The 19939-nt window shown below is 44.2% G+C and overlaps 1 protein-coding gene across 29 annotated transcripts in view; it reads right to left on the bottom strand.

Moving 5' to 3' along the window:
* The window catches only part of TCF7L2 (transcription factor 7 like 2), a 181651-nt gene that overhangs the window by 97996 nt on the left and 63716 nt on the right, over positions 1 to 19939 (bottom strand). For all 29 annotated transcript variants that reach the window (XR_005106119.1, XM_037399726.1, XM_037399711.1 and 26 more), the window contains exon 4: positions 19003 to 19104. Coding sequence is in view for 28 of the 29 variants with exons in the window: in XM_037399726.1 (XP_037255623.1) it covers positions 19003 to 19104 (102 nt within the window). In the remaining variant the exon portion in view is untranslated. The remainder of the gene's footprint in view (positions 1 to 19002; positions 19105 to 19939) is intronic.

The raw sequence follows: 19939 nt of genomic DNA, 5'->3' as shown, positions 1-19939 counted from the left end.
CCTCCCCCATAATTAAGTTAGAGATGTGAAAGCAAGAGCAATAGAGGCTGTCTGCTTAGTTTCTCTGCTTGGCAGGGCACCACACACACATGCACACAATTTCTCCTCTCCTCCATTTGTGAAAGCAGGGAGAAGAGGAAAGAAAAAAAAAGCCAAAATGAGCAGATAAACAAAAAACACAAAATAAAGAAAAAAATCCCAGATTTCAAAGAAGGAACACACTACTGCTCAAAGAAATGCCAAAATCTCTTCTCCATCCTTTTATTCTACTGTAGACAGTCACTCAACCCATCAGGAAAATTGTATTAAAAAAATAACAACAACAACAACAGAAGGGAGACAGGCCCTTTTGTACAATCCAGCTGGTTTCTGTACCTTGACTTTCATATCAGATATTTATTTTGGCATATGGGCAGTGGGGGAAGGGGAGACAGCTCTGGACACCTTATGACATACTTCGCCGTGGTGTAACAGTTCAGAGCACGGAGGTGCATTTCTGATTGTTGCCTATGAATGCTGAACATGCAATACAATAACCTACAGTGCCTTTGCCTCATACAATATCACACAAACAAGCCACAGGGCAAGGCGGGGGCGGTGAAGGCAGGGAGAGTCTCAGCAAAGAAGGAACGATCATGATCGGTCTTCACCCTTGTAATCTGGATTCAGCCAAAGAGGGGCATTATCCAAAGCCACTGCTCAGATGGCCTTGGGAACAAAACGCTTTCTTGGAGTTTGCTCTTTTGCCCAGGTGGGCTGCTGGGACCTCCCACCACTGCAATAAGGTATTTGCGGAGGACATGCCACCAAACCCAGCTCAGAAGAGGCATCTTCCTGCCACTGAAATGGAAACTTAACTGCAAAACAAATGCAGTGACTCAACTGGGCATAAGGGTTTAGTGTAAAGTTCAGAAATTGGCCTAACTGTGCCAATTCCACCTTACGGCATGCGTGCGGGAAGGCTATTCCTGCTTTCTCAGTGGAATAAAGATATTAAATGACTAGCTCCAAGACACTAGACTAGCTAATGGCAGAGCTCGCAATAAAAAATAAAAAGAAAAAACAAACCCTGGCCCTTGTATTATAATCCAAACAGGTCATGCCACATGAAACTGAGATTAGCATGGGCTCTCCAGTATCATTTAATGCCTACCACAGACTCATTGTCTTCGCAGCTCCTCAGCCAGCACCGGCTCCACACCACACCCTGTGGTTTCCCACTGACGCACAGGCATTCCTGTTCAACCGCAGCCCTGAAACCCCATCCCACCCGGCAGCCACGCAGCCTGCGCCTGGCCAGCCCTCTGGCTTTGCCTTTTGGGAGACCAAGAGAGTTAGGAACCCAAGGACACCACTCTGACAGCCTCCTCTGGAAGCCATACAGTCCCTGTATGTTCCTCCAGTCTGGTTTCATTCATTTATTTCAGAAGAGCAACACTATAAATTGCTACAGCCAGTTTAACTGCTGGGCATCTAGGAAAATAACCTCCTTCAGATATTGCCCCTTTCATCTCATCTTAAGAGAGTATCAACAGTGGTTCCATCTGAAAAACTGTGTCACCTAACGGAGGGAGAGATTTGCCTGGCATCCCCATTGAATAATCAGGTAATTTTGGCATCTCAATTAAATTGTGGTTTGAGAAATGAGGCCTCATCTCCGTATGAAAAAGACAAATCAATCTAGAATGCACAAATGCTGTTTTAAAGGAGAATATCTATTCTAGATCAAACACAGATGCAGAACCCACAACTTCAGATTAACAGCATTTCCCAGTTTAGCTTAATCTACTTTGAAAGCGAATTACTCTGCACTAGGCAGAGGCACTCATATTCTCCAATAAAAGCATCCTCACGCAAGAGCTACCATGAAGTAGCTCCTTGAGAGCAATCCAGCGTGTAGACGAGGCATTGTTTCTCACAGACTGGAGCCTCTTGCTGCGCCTTCCCTCTCTAAAAGCTGTAAAAAGTTGCTGATAATGAAGGGCTGCTTTGCTTCACCTTGTAGATTAGTGCTTCTCAGTGCTAGGTTACAAAGCTGTTCACAGCCTCCCCAGCACAATGAGATGCCACCATTAGCTAAACAGTATTTTACAGTCCGAATTTTTCTCCACTGAAGGCAACTTTTTTCCCCTCTTGGAAGGGTCTGTAAAATATCCTCTAAGACTATGTCAAAATAAACAGAGGCAACCAGTGTCGTCTCCAAGCAGGATCTCCTCGACACATCTTGAAAAGCTTTGGACGAAGTTTCCAGTGCTCAACAAGCAGCATCTCAAGGGGGCAACGCACTCCAGCACATCGCACAATGACAACAAGTGCCAGGAAAACTCCGCGTCTAATCTTAGAGCTGACACCGACTTGTTGTGTGGGCTTGGGCAAACCACTTAACCTCTCTGCATCTCAGCTTTTCTGCCCATAAATGAGGGTAATAATACCGAGCTCTGTCTTCCCCCAGGGACTGATAGGGAGCCTTGGTTTTGTACAGCACTTTGGAAACATGAAGTGCTACATAAGTGCTAAGTACCATTATCTAGAACTTCCACCGTCACCTCCACATGCGGGTGCAGCAGATGCTGGTGAGAAGTGGCCCACAGGGAAGACTCCAGCCAAACTGAATGTACATGTTTACCCTGAGGACTTGCCAGGAAGGCACTCCAGCAGCCAAAAGGAGATTTGAAGTCCCCTCCTCTCCCCTCATAGAAACCAGCATAATTTCTAGTACAGCATTTACCCAGCGCAAGGGCAGCACAGAGCTGTACAGGAGTCCAATCCACCCCTTCCGCCTGCGCTGTCAATAGGAGAGCTGTTCCCATCTGAAGGAGAGCACCTCACTTCAATGACCGTATCTCAAACCTGTGGCAGTTCTCAATCATGCCTCCAAACACCCAACCAGAAAAAAAACGGAAGCATTTCTCTGAGCTCTTCCCTGAAACACCACCACACACCCGTGTCTCCTCAGGCTGGGTTAATATTCACAGCAGAAGCACGGCAACAAGAAGTATCCAAACCTTTACAACACCACCCAGCATGTGCTCGCTTCAGAAGGCAGGCAAGCAACATCCAACTCTTACAAAGTGTAATTTAGCCCATTTCTTGCTTTGCTAGTTTCCCGACCTCCATAAGCCAGATTCAGGTCCTGCAAGGTGAAGGGACATGAGAGCACATGATGCCCAAGCTCCATAAGCTCCGCCAGGCATGTCCTAGAGCAAGGGTGGGAGACAAAGCAGAGTAGATGCCCCACTGCTTACGCTTCACCAAAACTTTAATAAAGTAAATGAATGTTAAAGATGCTGTTCATCCTGGAGAGTTGAGCTGGAGCATGCCTTGAAGGGTTATAGACACCACACATCTACCAAAAACATTTTCTCCTCAGTGTGCCCATCCTTCCCCACCTACTAGTTCATCTAAACTAGAAAATTAACTATTTGCTAACTGGTACTTGCAAAAGGTGGCCCTGAAAACTATTGTGGCAACTAAACAGATACACAGATGAGCTGTACGGCTGCATAGCAGACATCTAGTGAACATGTTCTGCAAATGGCACTAAAAATAGCGTTGTTTCACCTGGAAAAGCAGTTAAACCTCTCTAGGAGATGGGGAGGAGCATGGAAACAGAGATCTCTTATAGGCTGTTATTGTCAGTAATGAGTTTATATTCAAGTCAAAGTTGACTGTTATTCATGGTTAGACAGGGGTGGAAATTTCCAAACAACGCTAAGAAAATATTTCAAAATACTGATTTCTGTCCTTCTGTGTTTATATAATGCACAAAACCAGGGCAACCTGAGCTAGATTAGCATTACGCTGTGCTCTGTAACAAGTAAGAGAAATTCATTAACTGACAAACCAAACCGCTTTCTGTGACTACACCAGCAAATGAATTCAGTGGTAAGGACTCTTGCCAAGACAGTGAATTTTATGCAACTACTGGAGAATCTTCATGGAAAATAAACTTTTATTAATTAAAGAGTATCACTCACTGCTTAACGCAGGGAACGGAAACGTATCACATGTTCCCCATCTCTGCTCAGAGGAGCTCCAACACCAACCAGCTCTGAAGAACTGCTTGTGGATGATCTCCAAGGCAAAATGCTGAGACTAGTGCATGAGTAACAAACCAAGTTTCAAGAAAAATCACGATCTCTTCAGTGATCCTTAACTAACAGGAAGAGCAATTCATTTTGCTGCACGAATGATTAATTATAAATTATTAAATCCAGCTCTACTCAGGATACTTAGGGAACCAACTGCTCCAACATGTCAACAACTTTTGTTTTCTAAATCCCTGAAACCAGTATCAATTCAAAACACATATGGAGCCAGATTTTCCACGGAGGATCTGGTGTGCACATTCAGTGCCCAGTATCTCCAGTCCTGGCCTGACTCTGAGAGGGGCAGCAACTCACCCTCCCCACTCTGGTCTTTGGAGACAGCCTTTTTCAAAGAGGACACTGCAGTTATTTTTACCCTCTTCCCTCTCTCCCGTCAGTGTGAAACACAGAAGGAAGCATCTGGAGAGCAACAGCTTGCGTCCCCCATCCTTATCACCAGGACAGTGTATCTCCCAACCAGGAATTTGGGGAGAAGCCTACACATGAGCACAAGTTTTGCTGCATTGCAGTGTGTGGCATTCATGGAGAGGCAATTTCCTGCCCGGCAGGAAGGCGGCGGAGAGCCCTCGGCGGCTCCCAGCCTCCTGCCCGCCAGCGAGCAGCAGGCAGGGATGGCTGTGTGCAGGCAAGGGATAGGGGGCAGGGGAAGGAGAAATTTGAAAGCAGGAGAAAGTGCCGGGCTGTGAACATGCATCAGAACACAAAGCAGCCAGAGGATGCACGGATACAAAAATGGGATACATTATTATTCCATAAATTAAGTTAAAGCAACCTCAGCACATCCTAGACCTTTAATATTGGGCTGCTGCACACCAAGTGAGTTGGCTTCCAGCCTGAAAAATGTTTCAACTTCACCCAACTGAGGCAAGACCTAAGTTTTATTGAAAGAGGTTTATCTTCCTGCAAATAAACCTCAACAACTTCTGCGCCCTGAAGAAGCAACTTCGGTTTGCTGTCTCACACTCCTCCCCCCCCGCCCACAACAAAACACACATTCAAAATCTGATGAGTAAAGAATTACCAGTTACGGCTTTCTGAACCTTGCCCACATCAGGCTGGTATGCAACAGGTTTCAATGTTTGTTTTTATAATAAATAAAGCAAAAGTAGGATGAAGACAACTAAGCACTTCTCTGCTCTGTCTTCTTTGAAGATGGCTTTTTATTTTGAGACTTAAGCAAAATTGTAAAGCAGTTAATAAAATAAAGGCCATTCCCTAGCTCACATTTCAGCCTGTTCCAAATAATCTAGACAGCCTTAAGATATCCAAGCTTTCCTGTCAGCCATTTAATGAAGAAATACTAATAAAAATTAAAACATAACCCACACACACGCTTTCCCTACTTCTTGTACATCTACTGGTCTGCCCCATAATCTCATTTTTCCTGATAAAAGGAAGAAAATGAAGAAAAAAAAAACCCACCACAACGCATTTTCCAGGCAAGCAGCAAAACCTAAACAAAATTAAAGAAGCGTAAACCCCAACTTGAACAGCAGACAAGTATGCGGAGAACAGCGTGACCTTTCCTTATCACCCACTGACGTGCTTAATCGTTTCCAAACGAAAAATGCTCTTTTTCACCACTTCTTCATTCTGCGAGCACCTCCAGTGCCTGCATGGTCGGTAAAGAGTTAAATCTCCCACTATCCCCTGCTGCCTGCGAAAAATCACGGAAACAATTGAGACATTGTCCAGTGAACAAGACTCCCAGGGACTGACATTTTTGTTTATGTCCCAGTTCTCAGCCTGTCAATTTTCACTCCCAACGTTAAAAGCCCGGCTTGCCCCAATACAGTCTGCCCTTGACTGAAAAGGCTCCACTTCATTTATTTTATTAAAGCTATGGTGTGTTTATGATTCAGAGCTCTCCCCATCCGAGGACCTGTTGGTCCCATCCCCCTGCCTTCCTTGCTGCCCTGCAGTAGCGACTTCCTAGCTCCGAGGAAGCTTTGCAATGCCTTTTGCAGGGCCACTGCCAGGAAAATAACTACGCTTAGGTTAAATACAAATGTTTGGATTTTGCTGAGGTATGAAATATATATTACTGTACTCTAGTCCCCAGAAATAGCCTTTGATAATTACTCGGGTAGGGTAGAGGGGAAGGGAGTTGTATACTAAGCCAGAGTGGTAGGAACTTCAAAAAGAAAATTAAAAAAAAAAAAAAAAAAAAAAGAAAGAAAGAAAGAAAAAAACCCCACCCACTCCCGATACCCAGCAGCAAACTAGAAAATACACATAATGGAGTAAAACAAACATCTTGGAGCAAAGCAGCGTTGTCTCGGCTGCTCCGCGGCTGCATTTCCTGCCTGTGTTTTCATAAAGACCCGAGCGTCAGGCCCAAAATATATCCTTCTCCTTCACCCCCACCATCCTCTTCCCCCCCCCATTCCCAGCCCCTTTTTTTTTTTTTTTGTTACGCTCTCAATACTTTATCTCCATGAAAAGCACACACAGCGGTCACCAGCGTTTCCTGTTTGCCGAGTGTGCTTTAACTATATCACACCCTCCGCCGCTGCGCTGGAATGCACAGCATATGGCATTGTGAAAGGGTTTACTGTCGAATAATGGCAGCAATGCAGTCCTGCTGGTTTATATCAAACCCTGTCACTCTCTTCACGGAGGTCTCTCTCGTGCTCTCTGAGAGGCAAGGTAAAACACACACACAGACACGCTACTTCAAGTCTCACGTAGGACCCCAGCAGAAGCCCGCCTGCATCAAGACCTGCAAACTCAAGGCAAGGAAGATTGCAGTTTATACAGCAGTAACTTGCAGGCACTCATGACTTGTTTCAAATCTTAGTCCTTGTAATGTCTGCAGGATCCTTTTATAGGTAGACAAAAAAGCTGTTAAAAATTTTTCAGTTCCTCACTGCAGTTCCTATGGGCACAGGCAGCACGGGCTGGAGGACAGCTAGGTTCCTGAGCCTCTCTTCTCCAGGGTGGCAGGGCTATCAGCCTGAGCAACTGCCTAAACTCCACCCCGGAGCCCAGCTTCATCTTCCCCTGCTTTCAGAAATCAGCACCTATATATCTGGTTATGAAAACATCCATGCGAAAGCCAAACATACACCACCACCTTTCACTTTGGGTCAAAGTTTCAAAACTGCATTTTCATTTAATTGCTCACAGGTTTATATTTTTGTGTCTGTTTGGTTTTGCTTTTCTTAAAAAAAACTTTAAAAGAAACTAACAAATAAATAAATAAAGTGCTGCTTCCAACTGCCGTCAGGTTTAGCTAAGACACTCACAAAGGTTATACTTCAAAGTGCTTTTTGTGCAGATCTTGAAATGCCTTCCCATGCCCGGATGCATTCGACCAGCAGACGCTGAAACGAGTAGTAATACTTGTAATGCCCATTGAAATGCATCCATCCACCCTCTCTTCATAAAAGGAAGCCTTACTTAACAGGCATTTATTATTGCTGAACTAGGGTTGAAAGTTCAGTGTCCTTATAGACCAAAATCATCAAGATTTCTGAGTTTGCAGCCCACGTTTAGGTCCTAATGAGCTATTGTACCACACTCACTGCTATTAACTGTTTGATGTCAGGAACCCATGTTGCTCTTTTAAACATCTCACAGATGTCCAAGGGAAAAAGTGCAAAGCTCACCTGTGCTGAAGGACAGGTGAGCAACTGTACTTTTTTTTGCCTTTAGTCCCCTCCAGCAAAATATGCAAAGACAACTACACATTAAACATGCATGTCAAAGACAGCCTACCAGTTCGGACTGTGAATTTGGAGTCAGGGGAGCTGTACGTTGCTCCCAGCTTTGCCATGATCTGATATGCAGAACACGTTACGTTTCCGGGAAAGGGATGTGAGCATACGGTGCCCGTCACACCACACGCATACAGCAACCAGACCACTGCCGTGCCTTGTACTGCACAGCCCACCCCCCCTGGATCCCAGCAATGTGAGGCAGGGACAACAACCCGCTTCTCTGAGAGGAGCTTGCCTCTTAGATCCTCTTAAATACAGGTAACAATATAGCAATATTTAACTTGCACCAAGGCTTTGACCTGCTCATTTCACAACCACAGCAGTGAAACACGGTATCCACAGGGAGAGGACACCATCAGGCTTGGATAGCACTTGGGAACAGAAGGATCCCTAATTTTCCATCCCCAGGCTAAGGCATCTGATCCTGATCACCAGCGAACAGTAGCAGGATGATGCTTTAATGCAAGAGTCACGAGCCCGGCTCAGCGCCCAGGCAAGAAGCAGCTGAGTTGGCCAAAAAGCTAACAGGGCGCCAGCTCTTTGGCCATTCTCCTCTCCCATCCGTGCTGGGGCTGCTCCCTCACATTTTCTCACCATTTACTCATCCCACAGATTCCTCAGAGCAGCGATCTGAGGTGGCCAAAGGATTGCATACACGGGAACAGAGCATAACAGTCCATCTACACTGTGAGCAGACACTCCCTGGATGTGCTCCGGGCATGACAAGGAGAACAAGTTACTGCAGGGCGAGCTTCACCGAGGTCTTATAGCACCTCTGTAACTGCTTGGCCACACACTCAGCTCTGGACACAGGCGCGAGCAAATTTCACCTTCAGTCCAAATGGCATCTGCTACCTCACATTTACCCCCCGGGCAGCAATTGTGGAGCAACCGGCCTGTCTCAGATTCACACCAGAGCTTATCCCAAGGTAACCTGTCCTGGCCATCGGAGCCCTTTAATGAGGAGCAGGTTACTTCATGTCCAGTAAACAACTTCCCTCCAAAGAGCTCGGCATGTCTGAAAAACATCGAGATGGGGAGTCAACGTGTAGCAGCTATGGCTTTAGCAATTCAAACCTTTGCTTGCTTCATATTAATTAACCATGTAGACATGCCCAACATGCAGCGACACAAGTTCTGCTGCCAGGGAAAGCTTTGTGCACTCCAGCCATTTGGGGTTTTCTAATGATACTGCTGCTTACGTGCAGTTGCTTGGCAGGAGAAGCGTTCACAGCTGTAAATGCACACTAAGAAAGTCTGGAGGCTTTCAAGTCCCTTCACTCTGCTTTCCTCCACAAAATACTGTTTCCTTATTACAGGGCAGTCACATCCCTGTCACACACAATATTGACATTGGAGACCTCTGCAAGCATTACAAGAGGGCAAAATTTTGGGGGTTTGTCTTTCCTCTCCCAGACACTACCCTTCCAGCCAGGGGAGGAGACCATGGAGAGATTCTGTGCATTTCCCAGTGGGCAGATAAGCACCAAGAGACCAAAACCCTCCTTCAGGGTGTCTCCTCCTACAGCTTTGAGAAGAAATACGTCAGCACAAGTACAAGCTCCAGGGGAGAAGAGCTTGGGACATGCTATTCCTTCTCTCCTTCTCTTTCCCTTCTCAGTACTTGCTAGCTGGGGGACAGGCAGAAGCCACAACCATCTCTCAGGAAGGGGCTTTATTTCATATAAATGCTCATTTCCAGAACCCCCACTCAGAAAAGTGTCACTATACAAGACAATATTTCGAGCATGCACTTAAGCGTTGTCCTGAACACGGATGGACATTAGCTCACGTTTAATGATTTCTTGAATCAAGGCCTAAAAAGTAAAAAGGAAGGGGAAGCTAGTTTCCACAGTAATAGTAGCTGAGAAGTCTTTGAGTCCTGCCAACAGGAAAAAAATGCATATTGGAGAACTGCTCGCCTCTCCTAGGAAACTAGCACAGATCCACCTCTTTCTGCAGGCCAGCACCACAAGGCCCAGGGACATCACCAGGTCCTTCCTTAACTTGCACCAAGAGGAAGGTTGAGGGGTAAGGTTGCAAAAACAAAAAAAACAAACAAGAAAAACCCCACAAAAACAAACCAACAAAACAAATAAAACCAAACAACAACAACAAAAAAATCACACACACGCAAAACAAAAAAAACACCCCCCAAAAAAAACCCTAAATCCAAGGATTTGGTTACTTCTTAATTCCATCAGGAAAGTTAGTCAGAAAGCACCCTTCTTGTATACACACACATACGGGTTCAAACCATGCATGTCCAGGACCCACTAACAGCCTGTCTCTCGTTACACATGTATATATCATTCCTACACAGGTGAGCCTGGCTGCAGACCTACTGCTTGCTGGGGTAGGGGAAGGACTGGTTTGGTTCCCCAAAACTTCCTAATCCTGAGAGATGAGCTGTAATGTACATCTGACATGATGATTCATGGATACGCAGGGTCCTGACAGCACCTAAATAGCACCAAAAGTAACTTTCCTGTAGGGTCTGATGTATGTTAGGATTTTAGGTTTAGATTTCAAAAACCACTTCAGGTTTTGGGAGGTTTTTTGTTTGTTTTGTTTTGTTTTCCTGTGGAGCTGCAGGGCTTTTTTGCATGCCTCTAAAATACAAATGGGGAAATCATCCATTTCTCGAAATCAACTTGGGAAAGTTTTAAGTAACTTCCTGGCTGCACTGGTAAAACAGAGGAGCGAGCAATGCTTCCCCATATCGGGAAAGTGCTGAATGATTTTGCTGAGCAGTGTCTGTTGGGTACAAGCAAAGCTTTAAGACAAGGTCCCTGGAATCAGCTCCCTGCTACCAGACCACAAGCATATTCAGAACCAAAGTCTGTTTAACAAAAATTTCTAGCTTCATTCTGTGAAATTAGGCACAGAACACTGCTTGGGAAGAGATGAGGGCTGAGAGATTATTTTACAAAGGCATGACTCCGTGTTACTTGCAACATCACTAACTCTCCAAAAGCTTTTCAAAATGGGTCTGCCCCTTGCCAAATAGGTCTGCATAGGACAGAGGAGAACGCACCCTTCCTTCTCTTTAAGCCGTGTCTTATAGGCAGCTCCAGTTTCTTCCATAGGAAAGAATAGAGATGTCTACATAGTCTAGAAAGTGAAGTATCCCATGAATAATCTAATCCCAAGCCACAGGAACTGGTGAGAAAAGCAATAATCCTGATCTTGAGCAACTTGGCAAACAAATGTTCCTGAGCCCAGTAATGCCAGCTTTCTTCCTTTCTTTTTAATGATAAATGTGTGCTGTTTTCTTTACTACAGCACCTGGACACACTACACAGACCTTGTTTAGACAGAAAATAGCAGTTTCCTATTCAAGTGGGCTCATCTGCACAGGGAAGTTTTTGTGCAAGGGCTCAAGTGTAAATTAAAAAATGCAGAACAACTATTTCGAATTATCTCTTCGTGTGGACACTGTTATTCAGCCCTAAGAGTTTCTTTGTGAGATTTAGCTTAATCCGTTTCCAAAGCGGATTAACCTAAACCACACAAAGGACCTCTTACTGCTGAGTAAGAGTGGCCGCATGGAGAGATAATGAGGAATAGTTATTCTGAGACAGCCACTTCGACTGCATATTTGGGCTTTTCTGCTCTGCGTCAACAAGCCCAAAGCCGTACTGGAAAGGGAAGACTGTGGTTCTAGAAATGTGGGAAAAAATAGTGCCGGGGCCATATCCTACCCATTAAATCTTCTGCTCTATGCACAACGGCTGCTCCTGCTCCAGTCGGCACGGTCTCTGGCTCCAAACCAGGCTGCATTATTCAATACCTACTTCTCTAAGCTCGCGATTGGATCCAGCCACAAACTTCAGCTGCAGACAGGGTGCGCGGGGAGAAGAACCTGTGGCGAGCAGCCCTGCCAAGTCTGCCACCCTCAGTACACATCATCTTTGATCTGACAGGCTCACCCATCTGGCTCTCCAGCAACACCCAGCACTGCCACGGCTCTCTGCCTACTGCCAAGGCCAAGCCCACTACACACGGCTGCTGCTGCAGTCTTCATGCATACCCAGGCTTTGGGGACGGACTGCCTGCACTGTCTCCATTCCTGATCAACACAACCACTCTTCTGTGGGAGAGCTGATAGCTCGCTGATACTTAATTTTAGGCCCGCACAAGCCCCTAGACATTAACTTAACATGCATGCTCCAGCATAACAAACTGCTATATGACTGAATCCAAAACACAGCATGGGCTCCCCCGTGCTAAAATACTCCCCTCTTGCACCATCTTCCCCACATCGGTTTCTACTTCAAAATACCGCTCTCTGCAGTTTTACTGTTATCCCAAACTAACCAGTCAGAAAGGGCCAGAATTTATGGATTTATATTTGCATCACATTTGGGACGTAGCGGGTATTTCATAAACAAAGGATACAAGAGGGAAGCCTGCAGTAGGTGCACTTCCAACAACGATGAAGGCAGCATAATTATGTCTTAAGGATCTCTGATAAGCAAATTTTTGTCTTGCTTTCCCCTCACCCAGAGAGTTTCATTGTGTAGGTATGTCAGAGAGAGATAAGCAGATATATTTTGGTGTGCCAAGACAAACCAAAATACTAGATCTCGAGGCTCCAGCTCAGGAATGGGAGCTGCAGCACAGCCACTCCTGGAAATCAAAGATGATGCTGGTTCACCACACTATCCTGGGCTATAAACCTGCTGCTTCAGGAGACCTGCTGAGCTGTCCTCAGTAATGCCAGAGAAGCCTGGCCCTCCCTGGGAGTGGGGAGCACTGCAGCCACCTCAAGGTTAGCCACCCCAGCACCCACAAGCCAGAGCCTTTCCCGGTGCCAAGAACCAGGTTCTCCTGAAGTCCAGCCCAGTGATTCACAAGAAATGGATGCTCAGTAGATTGTGCCGAGCATATCGTAACACTCCGACTCAGCTGCCTTCTCCTGGAGCAACGCTTAGGGTTGCCAGCTCCTACGATTTTATAGCCAGTCTAGCAATACTTGCTATTTTTCTTTAGGGAAGAACCTCAGCCTCCACTTACAGCACACAGCAAGCTCCTGAACTGCTGTAGAGAAAAGTTTGAGAATGAGCGGAGTATACCCTGCAGGCTCAGGAACCAGAGAACAAATAAAGAGAATACAAAATGTATTATTTAAGAAACAGAAAACAAACAAAAACAACACAAAAAAACCCCACCAATCCTCATGATCTTTTGATGCCTGACTCATGATCCTGGAACAATTGGGTTTGGCAGTACTATACATTTTACAGCATTTATTCACAGCTGAAATACCCCAACATCCAAATCCTTCAGAGTTCTTGAAGCTAGTCACAGATCTCCTGACTAAAACCAAGCGTGACAATTCATCCCAGCTGCCAATCCAGCCCCAAGGTGTCTTCTGAAGGTGCTTTTGTGCTGACTGATGTTTGCAGAAGCATTAAATTCCTGCTCACTTCACAGCAAGAGGTACAAGCCTGCACATTTCCCCAGTCCCGACATTAAAGCAGAGGGCTTACCTCCAGTACCTAAATAAGGTCTGTAGAGGACGGACATTGTGCCACAGAGTAAACACAACAGCATGAAGCAGTACCCTAAAGTCTGAATTATTTTGCAAAACTTATCAAATTATCAAGTGAATTACTTTTACGGAATCCACATTTCTTCTGTGCTTTACACAAACCAAACACTAGGTTTCCCATTCATATTTAGTGGGTACTGAATATAATGTGTGTGCTTTACAGGAATCCATCCAAAACAATTTTATTGGGCTGCCAGTACGTGAATTCTATAAGCATTCAGGTTTGAATGTAGATTTTTTTTTTAAAAATACAATCCTTCCCAACAAAAAAAACCAAACTGAATTAGTGGTAAGAGATTTAGCCACAAAATTCTCAGCACCTTTAACTTCTTCTGTGGCTTAATTCCATGCGGCTCTGAAAATTCAGGACAAGACATTTGCACACTTTTGGGCATGTATTAATGAAACATTTTCTTTACTTTTCACTGCCAGAGCAATTAGCCAAATAAAGTATAGAGCATTTAAAAAGGAGAGAGTCACTACAGGAGCTTTCCAATTAAGTCTTCATGGATATTTCTGCAGTGTGAGTTTCAGGGATCTGTTGTTGGGTCAGTGCACCAAGGCGTGACCTACCTGCCATCAGGGACTCCTAGGATGCCAGTACAGCTCGGACACACAGCCCTCTCCTCCTCATGCACGTGCTCCTCTCAATATGGGACACTGACACAAATGATGCCCAGCTCCTTCCTGCCATACCACCACCATGTTCCTGCAACTCTCAACACAGTCTGCATACGCCAAGGATTGCTTTGTAGATCTCCAGGGAAGAGGGTGTCCCATCATGGGCATCCAAGAACACCTCAAGAGGTTACTGCAGAGGAAGAATAACCTCTCTACAGCTAAATATTAAAGGCAAACGCAGAGCTTTAAAAGCCCTTTTGGGACACTGCAGTGGAAGTTGCAAGACTGTGCTTCCAGATGGCTACATACACCTAGGACCATGCATACGCCTGGGATGCACTCTGCTTCTGGCCTGTCTGAAGGGACACTAGGAGAATTTTTAAATCTAGCTAAGATAAACCTAATGATTACTTGTAGGTATTTGTCTTTTCTTTCAAAGTGTGTAACTGCAAACCACACAAGAGAAAGAAATTAGGGACCAGGCTGGGCAGACACACAGCTTCAACTCTAACTGCTCTGGGAAAAAATTCCTGATCCCTCCAAACCACCCAGCAGTCCCAGACACCCACTGTCCATGCACATCAAAGAGGCTGAGAACAGGCAGTACATTTCAGGTGGCTTTGCCTTCAGTTTTGCTTGTCATATTATGTTTTGAAAACACATTTTTACCTACTTAAAAAAAAAAAAAAGAAAAAAAAAAGAAAAAATTAGATACACTACTGCACAGTAAGATTCTTTGTTCTTGGGGATTCAGTCTACTTTATGGCTGTGTTCATTACATACTAGAAAACCCAGGCCAAATAGCGCTGCAAGTTCTCCCCCCAAGGTAACGTTTACATTTACTTCAAAAGGCCTCCCTGCAGAAGAAAATGCAGACATTTTTTAAACCTTTAAGTATTTTATAAGAAATATACTGTACCAAACCACCACCATTTTGGGTTCTGAATGTTTTTGCCTGGTACAAAGGAAGCTAAAAGCAAGTTTTTGCCTAGCCAAAACAGCAGGAGGCAGGATCCTGGGATCAGTCTTTCACCCATGTTTCTGCCCCAAACCAGGTATCACTGAGTCACAGTGTGTACTCTGCAGAGAACAGGGAAGAACAGCACTGTTTTTCTCATTAAGGTTGTAGGAATGCATGAATAGATGAAAAAGGTTTTAAAGGAGCTTGCTTTCTGCAGGCAGCAGATTTTGGAGTTCCTTGTGCAGACATACCGTGCTCACTTTCATTTGCCTGTCCACACCGCAACAGAAAATTTTCATGCTAGAATCCCACTCCTAGGGCACCCAGATCTCATTCCTTATCACCAAACTGGCGGCACACAGATGGAGCAGATCAGGTGCACATTGAACATGGGATTTCAAGACAACAAGCACCCTACCCACTTAGAGGAACACGTAAGGCACCCAGCTAGCATCTGCTTTACACCCAAAAACTTTCTGCTAAAACTGTTTTATGAAGTCTTAATACCTTCAATGAAATCAAAGGTAAGAAAAAAAGAAGGAAAATAACCATAAAAACCCTTAAAAAAATCCCAGCCTCAAAATACTACTATATCCACAGGCTGAATTCAAAATTTTGACCTAGCAAGCTTAATAGCATACTATTAAAACAATTTTTCCCCCCGTTTTCTTTCACCTTTGGACACAGATAAGCAGCATGACTGTGCCAGAGCAAGATGCAAGAGTCTTACAAGACTAGCGAAGCACCTAAATGCAAATAAACGCATTGGTCTTAAATGGAGTCTCATGCTGTACCTTCCTAGAGACACGCTGAACATAATTTCAGTTTAATATTCTGTTTCTCATTATGGGCCTTGGAGACTCTCTCAAGCACCATGAAAAGCAGCATTAACCCAGTCCTCAGCACTGGGGGCAATCCAGCCCAATTATTCATGCTAGTCTTTTACTTCAATTTTTGTAGCCTTACCTTAATGTTCTTAAACAAATCTGAAATGAGGGTGGCTGACAAACAGTACAGACTTTACTTAAGACCTTATAGACAGCCATGTTCTGCAGCCTTGAGTCATTAAACTAAAAACCCCTGCTGAAGCCAAGGGGAGTTTCATTGGAGCTGGGTGTAAAGGCTACAGCCCTAACACAGAGCTCATGGTAGTCACAGCCAAGCACTAAGAAACGAGAACATTAAAAAAGAAAAAAGAAAGGAAAAAGGAAGGGGGAGAATAAAATAAAAAAAAATATGGGGGGAAAAACCCCATACACTCTCCTCTCTTTGTAATCCAGCTATAAAGATTAGCCTCAAATCCTGATTTCAGAGGTAGGGGAAAGATAAGAAATGATTTGCAGGTGTTAGCATTTTTCTACAGATCTTCAGAGCAGCACAACTGATTTCAAGATGAAAAACTGGCTTAAATATACTTGGCGAGTAGACAAGACACAGCATCAGGTGTAGAATCAGTTTCTATCCCTATACATTACACATTACATTCTTACAGGAACATCAGCATGCCCACAAAATACCCCTCATTATTCCATAAAAAGCGTGATTCCATTTTCACGTATGCAGAAATGGGTGTAAAGCTTTGTGCAAGAGCAGCCAGGTCCCAGGTGCTGTGGGCAGGCACAGCAGAAACAAATGGGGACACCAGAGAAGCCTGACATATCACAGGCCAACTGGCATCTGCAGCCACTTCATCTCTGCTGAATGCCATTACCTGGCTCTACCTTTATTTACCAAAAAATAAGACTGTTTTTACTCCACAGAATTAATGTGGCCTGGGGCAGATGCCAGCAAGAAGGCTGGGAAAAGTTGCCCATTATTTAGGTTTTTTTAACAGAACAAGGCAAAACAGTTTGCTGCTAGAAATAAACATTAAACCTTGCAGAAACTCACACACACACCCCAAAAAAACCCCACCGCTGCTCCCCCCACACTCCCTCCTCCGCCTCCTCTCCCTCCAACATTGTAAGTAGCACAAAAGATCACATTACAAATGCCAGCTGTGGCTCTTTTGGAAGGTGGCCTCCATCTCGGAGGTAGTATATGTTCCTCACAGCCTAAGTGGTTGCTATGGTAAATATGCTTTTTATTGAATAGCAGAGTGAAACAGCTTTTAAAGAGACCCATAAGAACCCCATAAATGGTCAAAATACAAGGCAGATCAACCTCAGGCTCCCTGGAAACAGGTTTCTCTCATTTTCCAAAAATTATTGTGATTCGTGAATTTTTAACCCATTTTTTTAGTGTGTATTTGAGTTGTCCACTCATCTTCACCTCACCCACACCCAGGTGGAAAGGCTGGAGAGGGCCAGGGGAGTCAGGACCCCAACCAGCCCCCCAGCGTTATAAGCTGCTTTGGCTTTTAAAGACACATGCCTGCTCTCCTGCACGGTGGGAGGCTTCGGGGACAGCGGATGCTCATCACTGGGAAGAGCAAGTGATCTCTAGCAAAGCTACCCACCAAACTCAGCCTGCCCTCCCAGGGCTGCAGCCAGCCAGGAGACACCTCCTGCTCCCTTGCCATCAGCTCCTACAAGCCTGACACCACTCCACCACACTGGCCCCAGAGCCCTGGGAACACTCCCATCCCCTGTGCTGGTCCTCTAGCACAGCAGTAAAAAAAAAAAAAAAAAAAAACAATCCCTCAAAATAAGAAATAAACAAAGTAATTCCTTATTAAGAATAAGATGATAGGAGGTTTTGATGGCTGTAGATTTCTAAATAACCAGCCAAACATCTTTTCTCTGATCTCCTCTTCCAGTGATGGCCCAAACGGATGGGAAGGAAAGCCATGTCATTCTGAAAAAGTGAAGCAACCAGCGCTAGATATCAACTAGGAAAATACCAGTCTTGCTCCCACCGCTGTCTGCCACATTGAGGGTTAGTTTAGAAACTGTGGGCTCTAAAAGACAGAAAACCTTTTTTCTTTCTAAATAAAGAACTAAGGCACTCATAGCAAAGGGCTGACACTTCTGAAGTGAGAGACAACAATGGAAAAAGAAGCTTCTCAAAAATGTTTAGTACGATTTGAGACTTATAACACAACAAATGTGTACCTTGGATGATCTACCAGCTACATCAGCTTTAGACTGTGTATAGCAAAAAATAAAGAACATGCAAGGTTTATTTTCCTGGGAACCATGCTATCATCCAATGGCTATAAAAGTCATGTAAAACTTGGTGATCAAGTATTTCAGCATACGTGCCATCTTCTCCAGAGATAAATTTCCCAGATGACCTCTCGGAGCTAAGATGCTCCTTAACAATAGATGGCACCGACACTGTTTAGACCTCCATGGATGCTATTTTAGAAAGTAAACTAAAACCCCAAACCCCTCTCACAGAAATTTGTATTGAACATTTCAAACTCAGTATTGTTTTTACAACAGAAGCAAGAAAATTTAACCGGGAACTGAACATTTCAAGTGAGAAGTTAATAAATAAAGCTATTTTTAGCAATGCTACTCATTATAAAGAGAGTTTTATATTTTTTAGGTAAGCAGTAAACATGTTATAACACATTTTATACTAAATAAGAAGTCATCACAACATACAGGGACATGTGCTCTGTTGAGCCTTCACCCAGGAAAAATGCTCACAAACTTTCATTCAAGATTTTGCAGTAAGAAAATTTTTTTTTAGTAAATCCCATAGGACAGGCTTCATTTTTACTTTTTTAATGCTTTCCACCACGCCTCTTCAGTTCAACATTGTCAGATGTGTGAACCAGCCTGATTGGACTTTGCTGTCACTAAGCAATCCTGCAGTGTGTAAATGTAAAGCATTTTCAACTCTCTGTTCTCCTATGAGGCACATGCATGATAATTCCGTAAACAGCCCAGCCATCGCAACTGCATTCCCTCCTTTTACCATGGGCTTGTTAGGGATTTTGTTTGTTTTGAAGTATTTCTCTTTTAGCTTGTGTAAAAGAAAACTGATGATAACCAATGGCATTAATGTCAAATGCGCTTGCTTTTTTTTTTTTTTTTTTTTTTTTTTCAAATAAAGGAAGAACATCTTTCTGCGTTTACTTACAACAATGTGTGCTGGAGATGGAGACCTAGCATCCTTGAGGGCTTGTCTACTCTGAAGGCTCCCTGCCTGAACATCAAGCAGTGGCCATTTCATCTGCAGATACTGGATGGAGGAAACAAAAATGGGGAAAGAAAAATGAGTTCAGAAAAGAAAGGCAAAAAAAATAACAAATCTTAGGTAACATGGGTAAAAAGATATAAATTAAAACTTATGCAAGGAACTGAAACAAAAATTAAGACAACTTCACATGTTTGTGGAAACAAAATCTGTGCATAACACCAACAATTTCATACCACCGCGTTACGTTCAGGAATAAGAAAATAAAGCAAATTGCAAAGAGTATTACATTGATTTTGCTAATCATAGCAAATCTAGAAGAAGAATAAAACCCACACAGAAACAAAACACCAAAACCATGGAGAGGATGGGACAAGGGAGGGGGAGGCAGATTATAAATCTCAGGAGAGGGAAAACACATATCATGGGTTAAGAATATAACCTCATTATTTAATAGGCCATCCATCAGCCTTCTTTCAAAAAATGCACCATGTCAACTCCTCCAGCTTCCCAGTGCTGTACAAGCCCTAGAAGCAGAGATCTACCCCAAAAAGACCCACCACTGCTGGGTCTCAGCACCTCTTTTCTCTATTCTTCACCATTTCCAGAAGTCACCATGGATTATTTTCTGCTTGCTCATCTTGTCAGACACCCCTTAAGGGACTTGCACAGTGTGACTTATTCAATTACAAGGCCAAACTTAATAAGCTCTCCCACTGATGATGTCCAAGGCAGAGTACAGCCTGGTGCCTCAGGCCCAGCTGTGCTGGCCAGGTGCTTGGGGATAGCCACAATTCCTTCACGTCACTGTCATCGGCAGATGGGCTGAACACACACAGGCAGCAAGTCTACAGCATAAAGGGGTGTTGATTCAAAAGCA

The sequence above is a fragment of the Falco rusticolus genome, chromosome 9, assembly GCF_015220075.1.
Source record: "Falco rusticolus isolate bFalRus1 chromosome 9, bFalRus1.pri, whole genome shotgun sequence".
Classification (NCBI taxonomy): Eukaryota; Metazoa; Chordata; class Aves; order Falconiformes; family Falconidae; genus Falco; species Falco rusticolus.
Note: the sequence above shows the minus strand (reverse complement) of the source record. Positions and strands in the feature narration are given on the sequence as shown.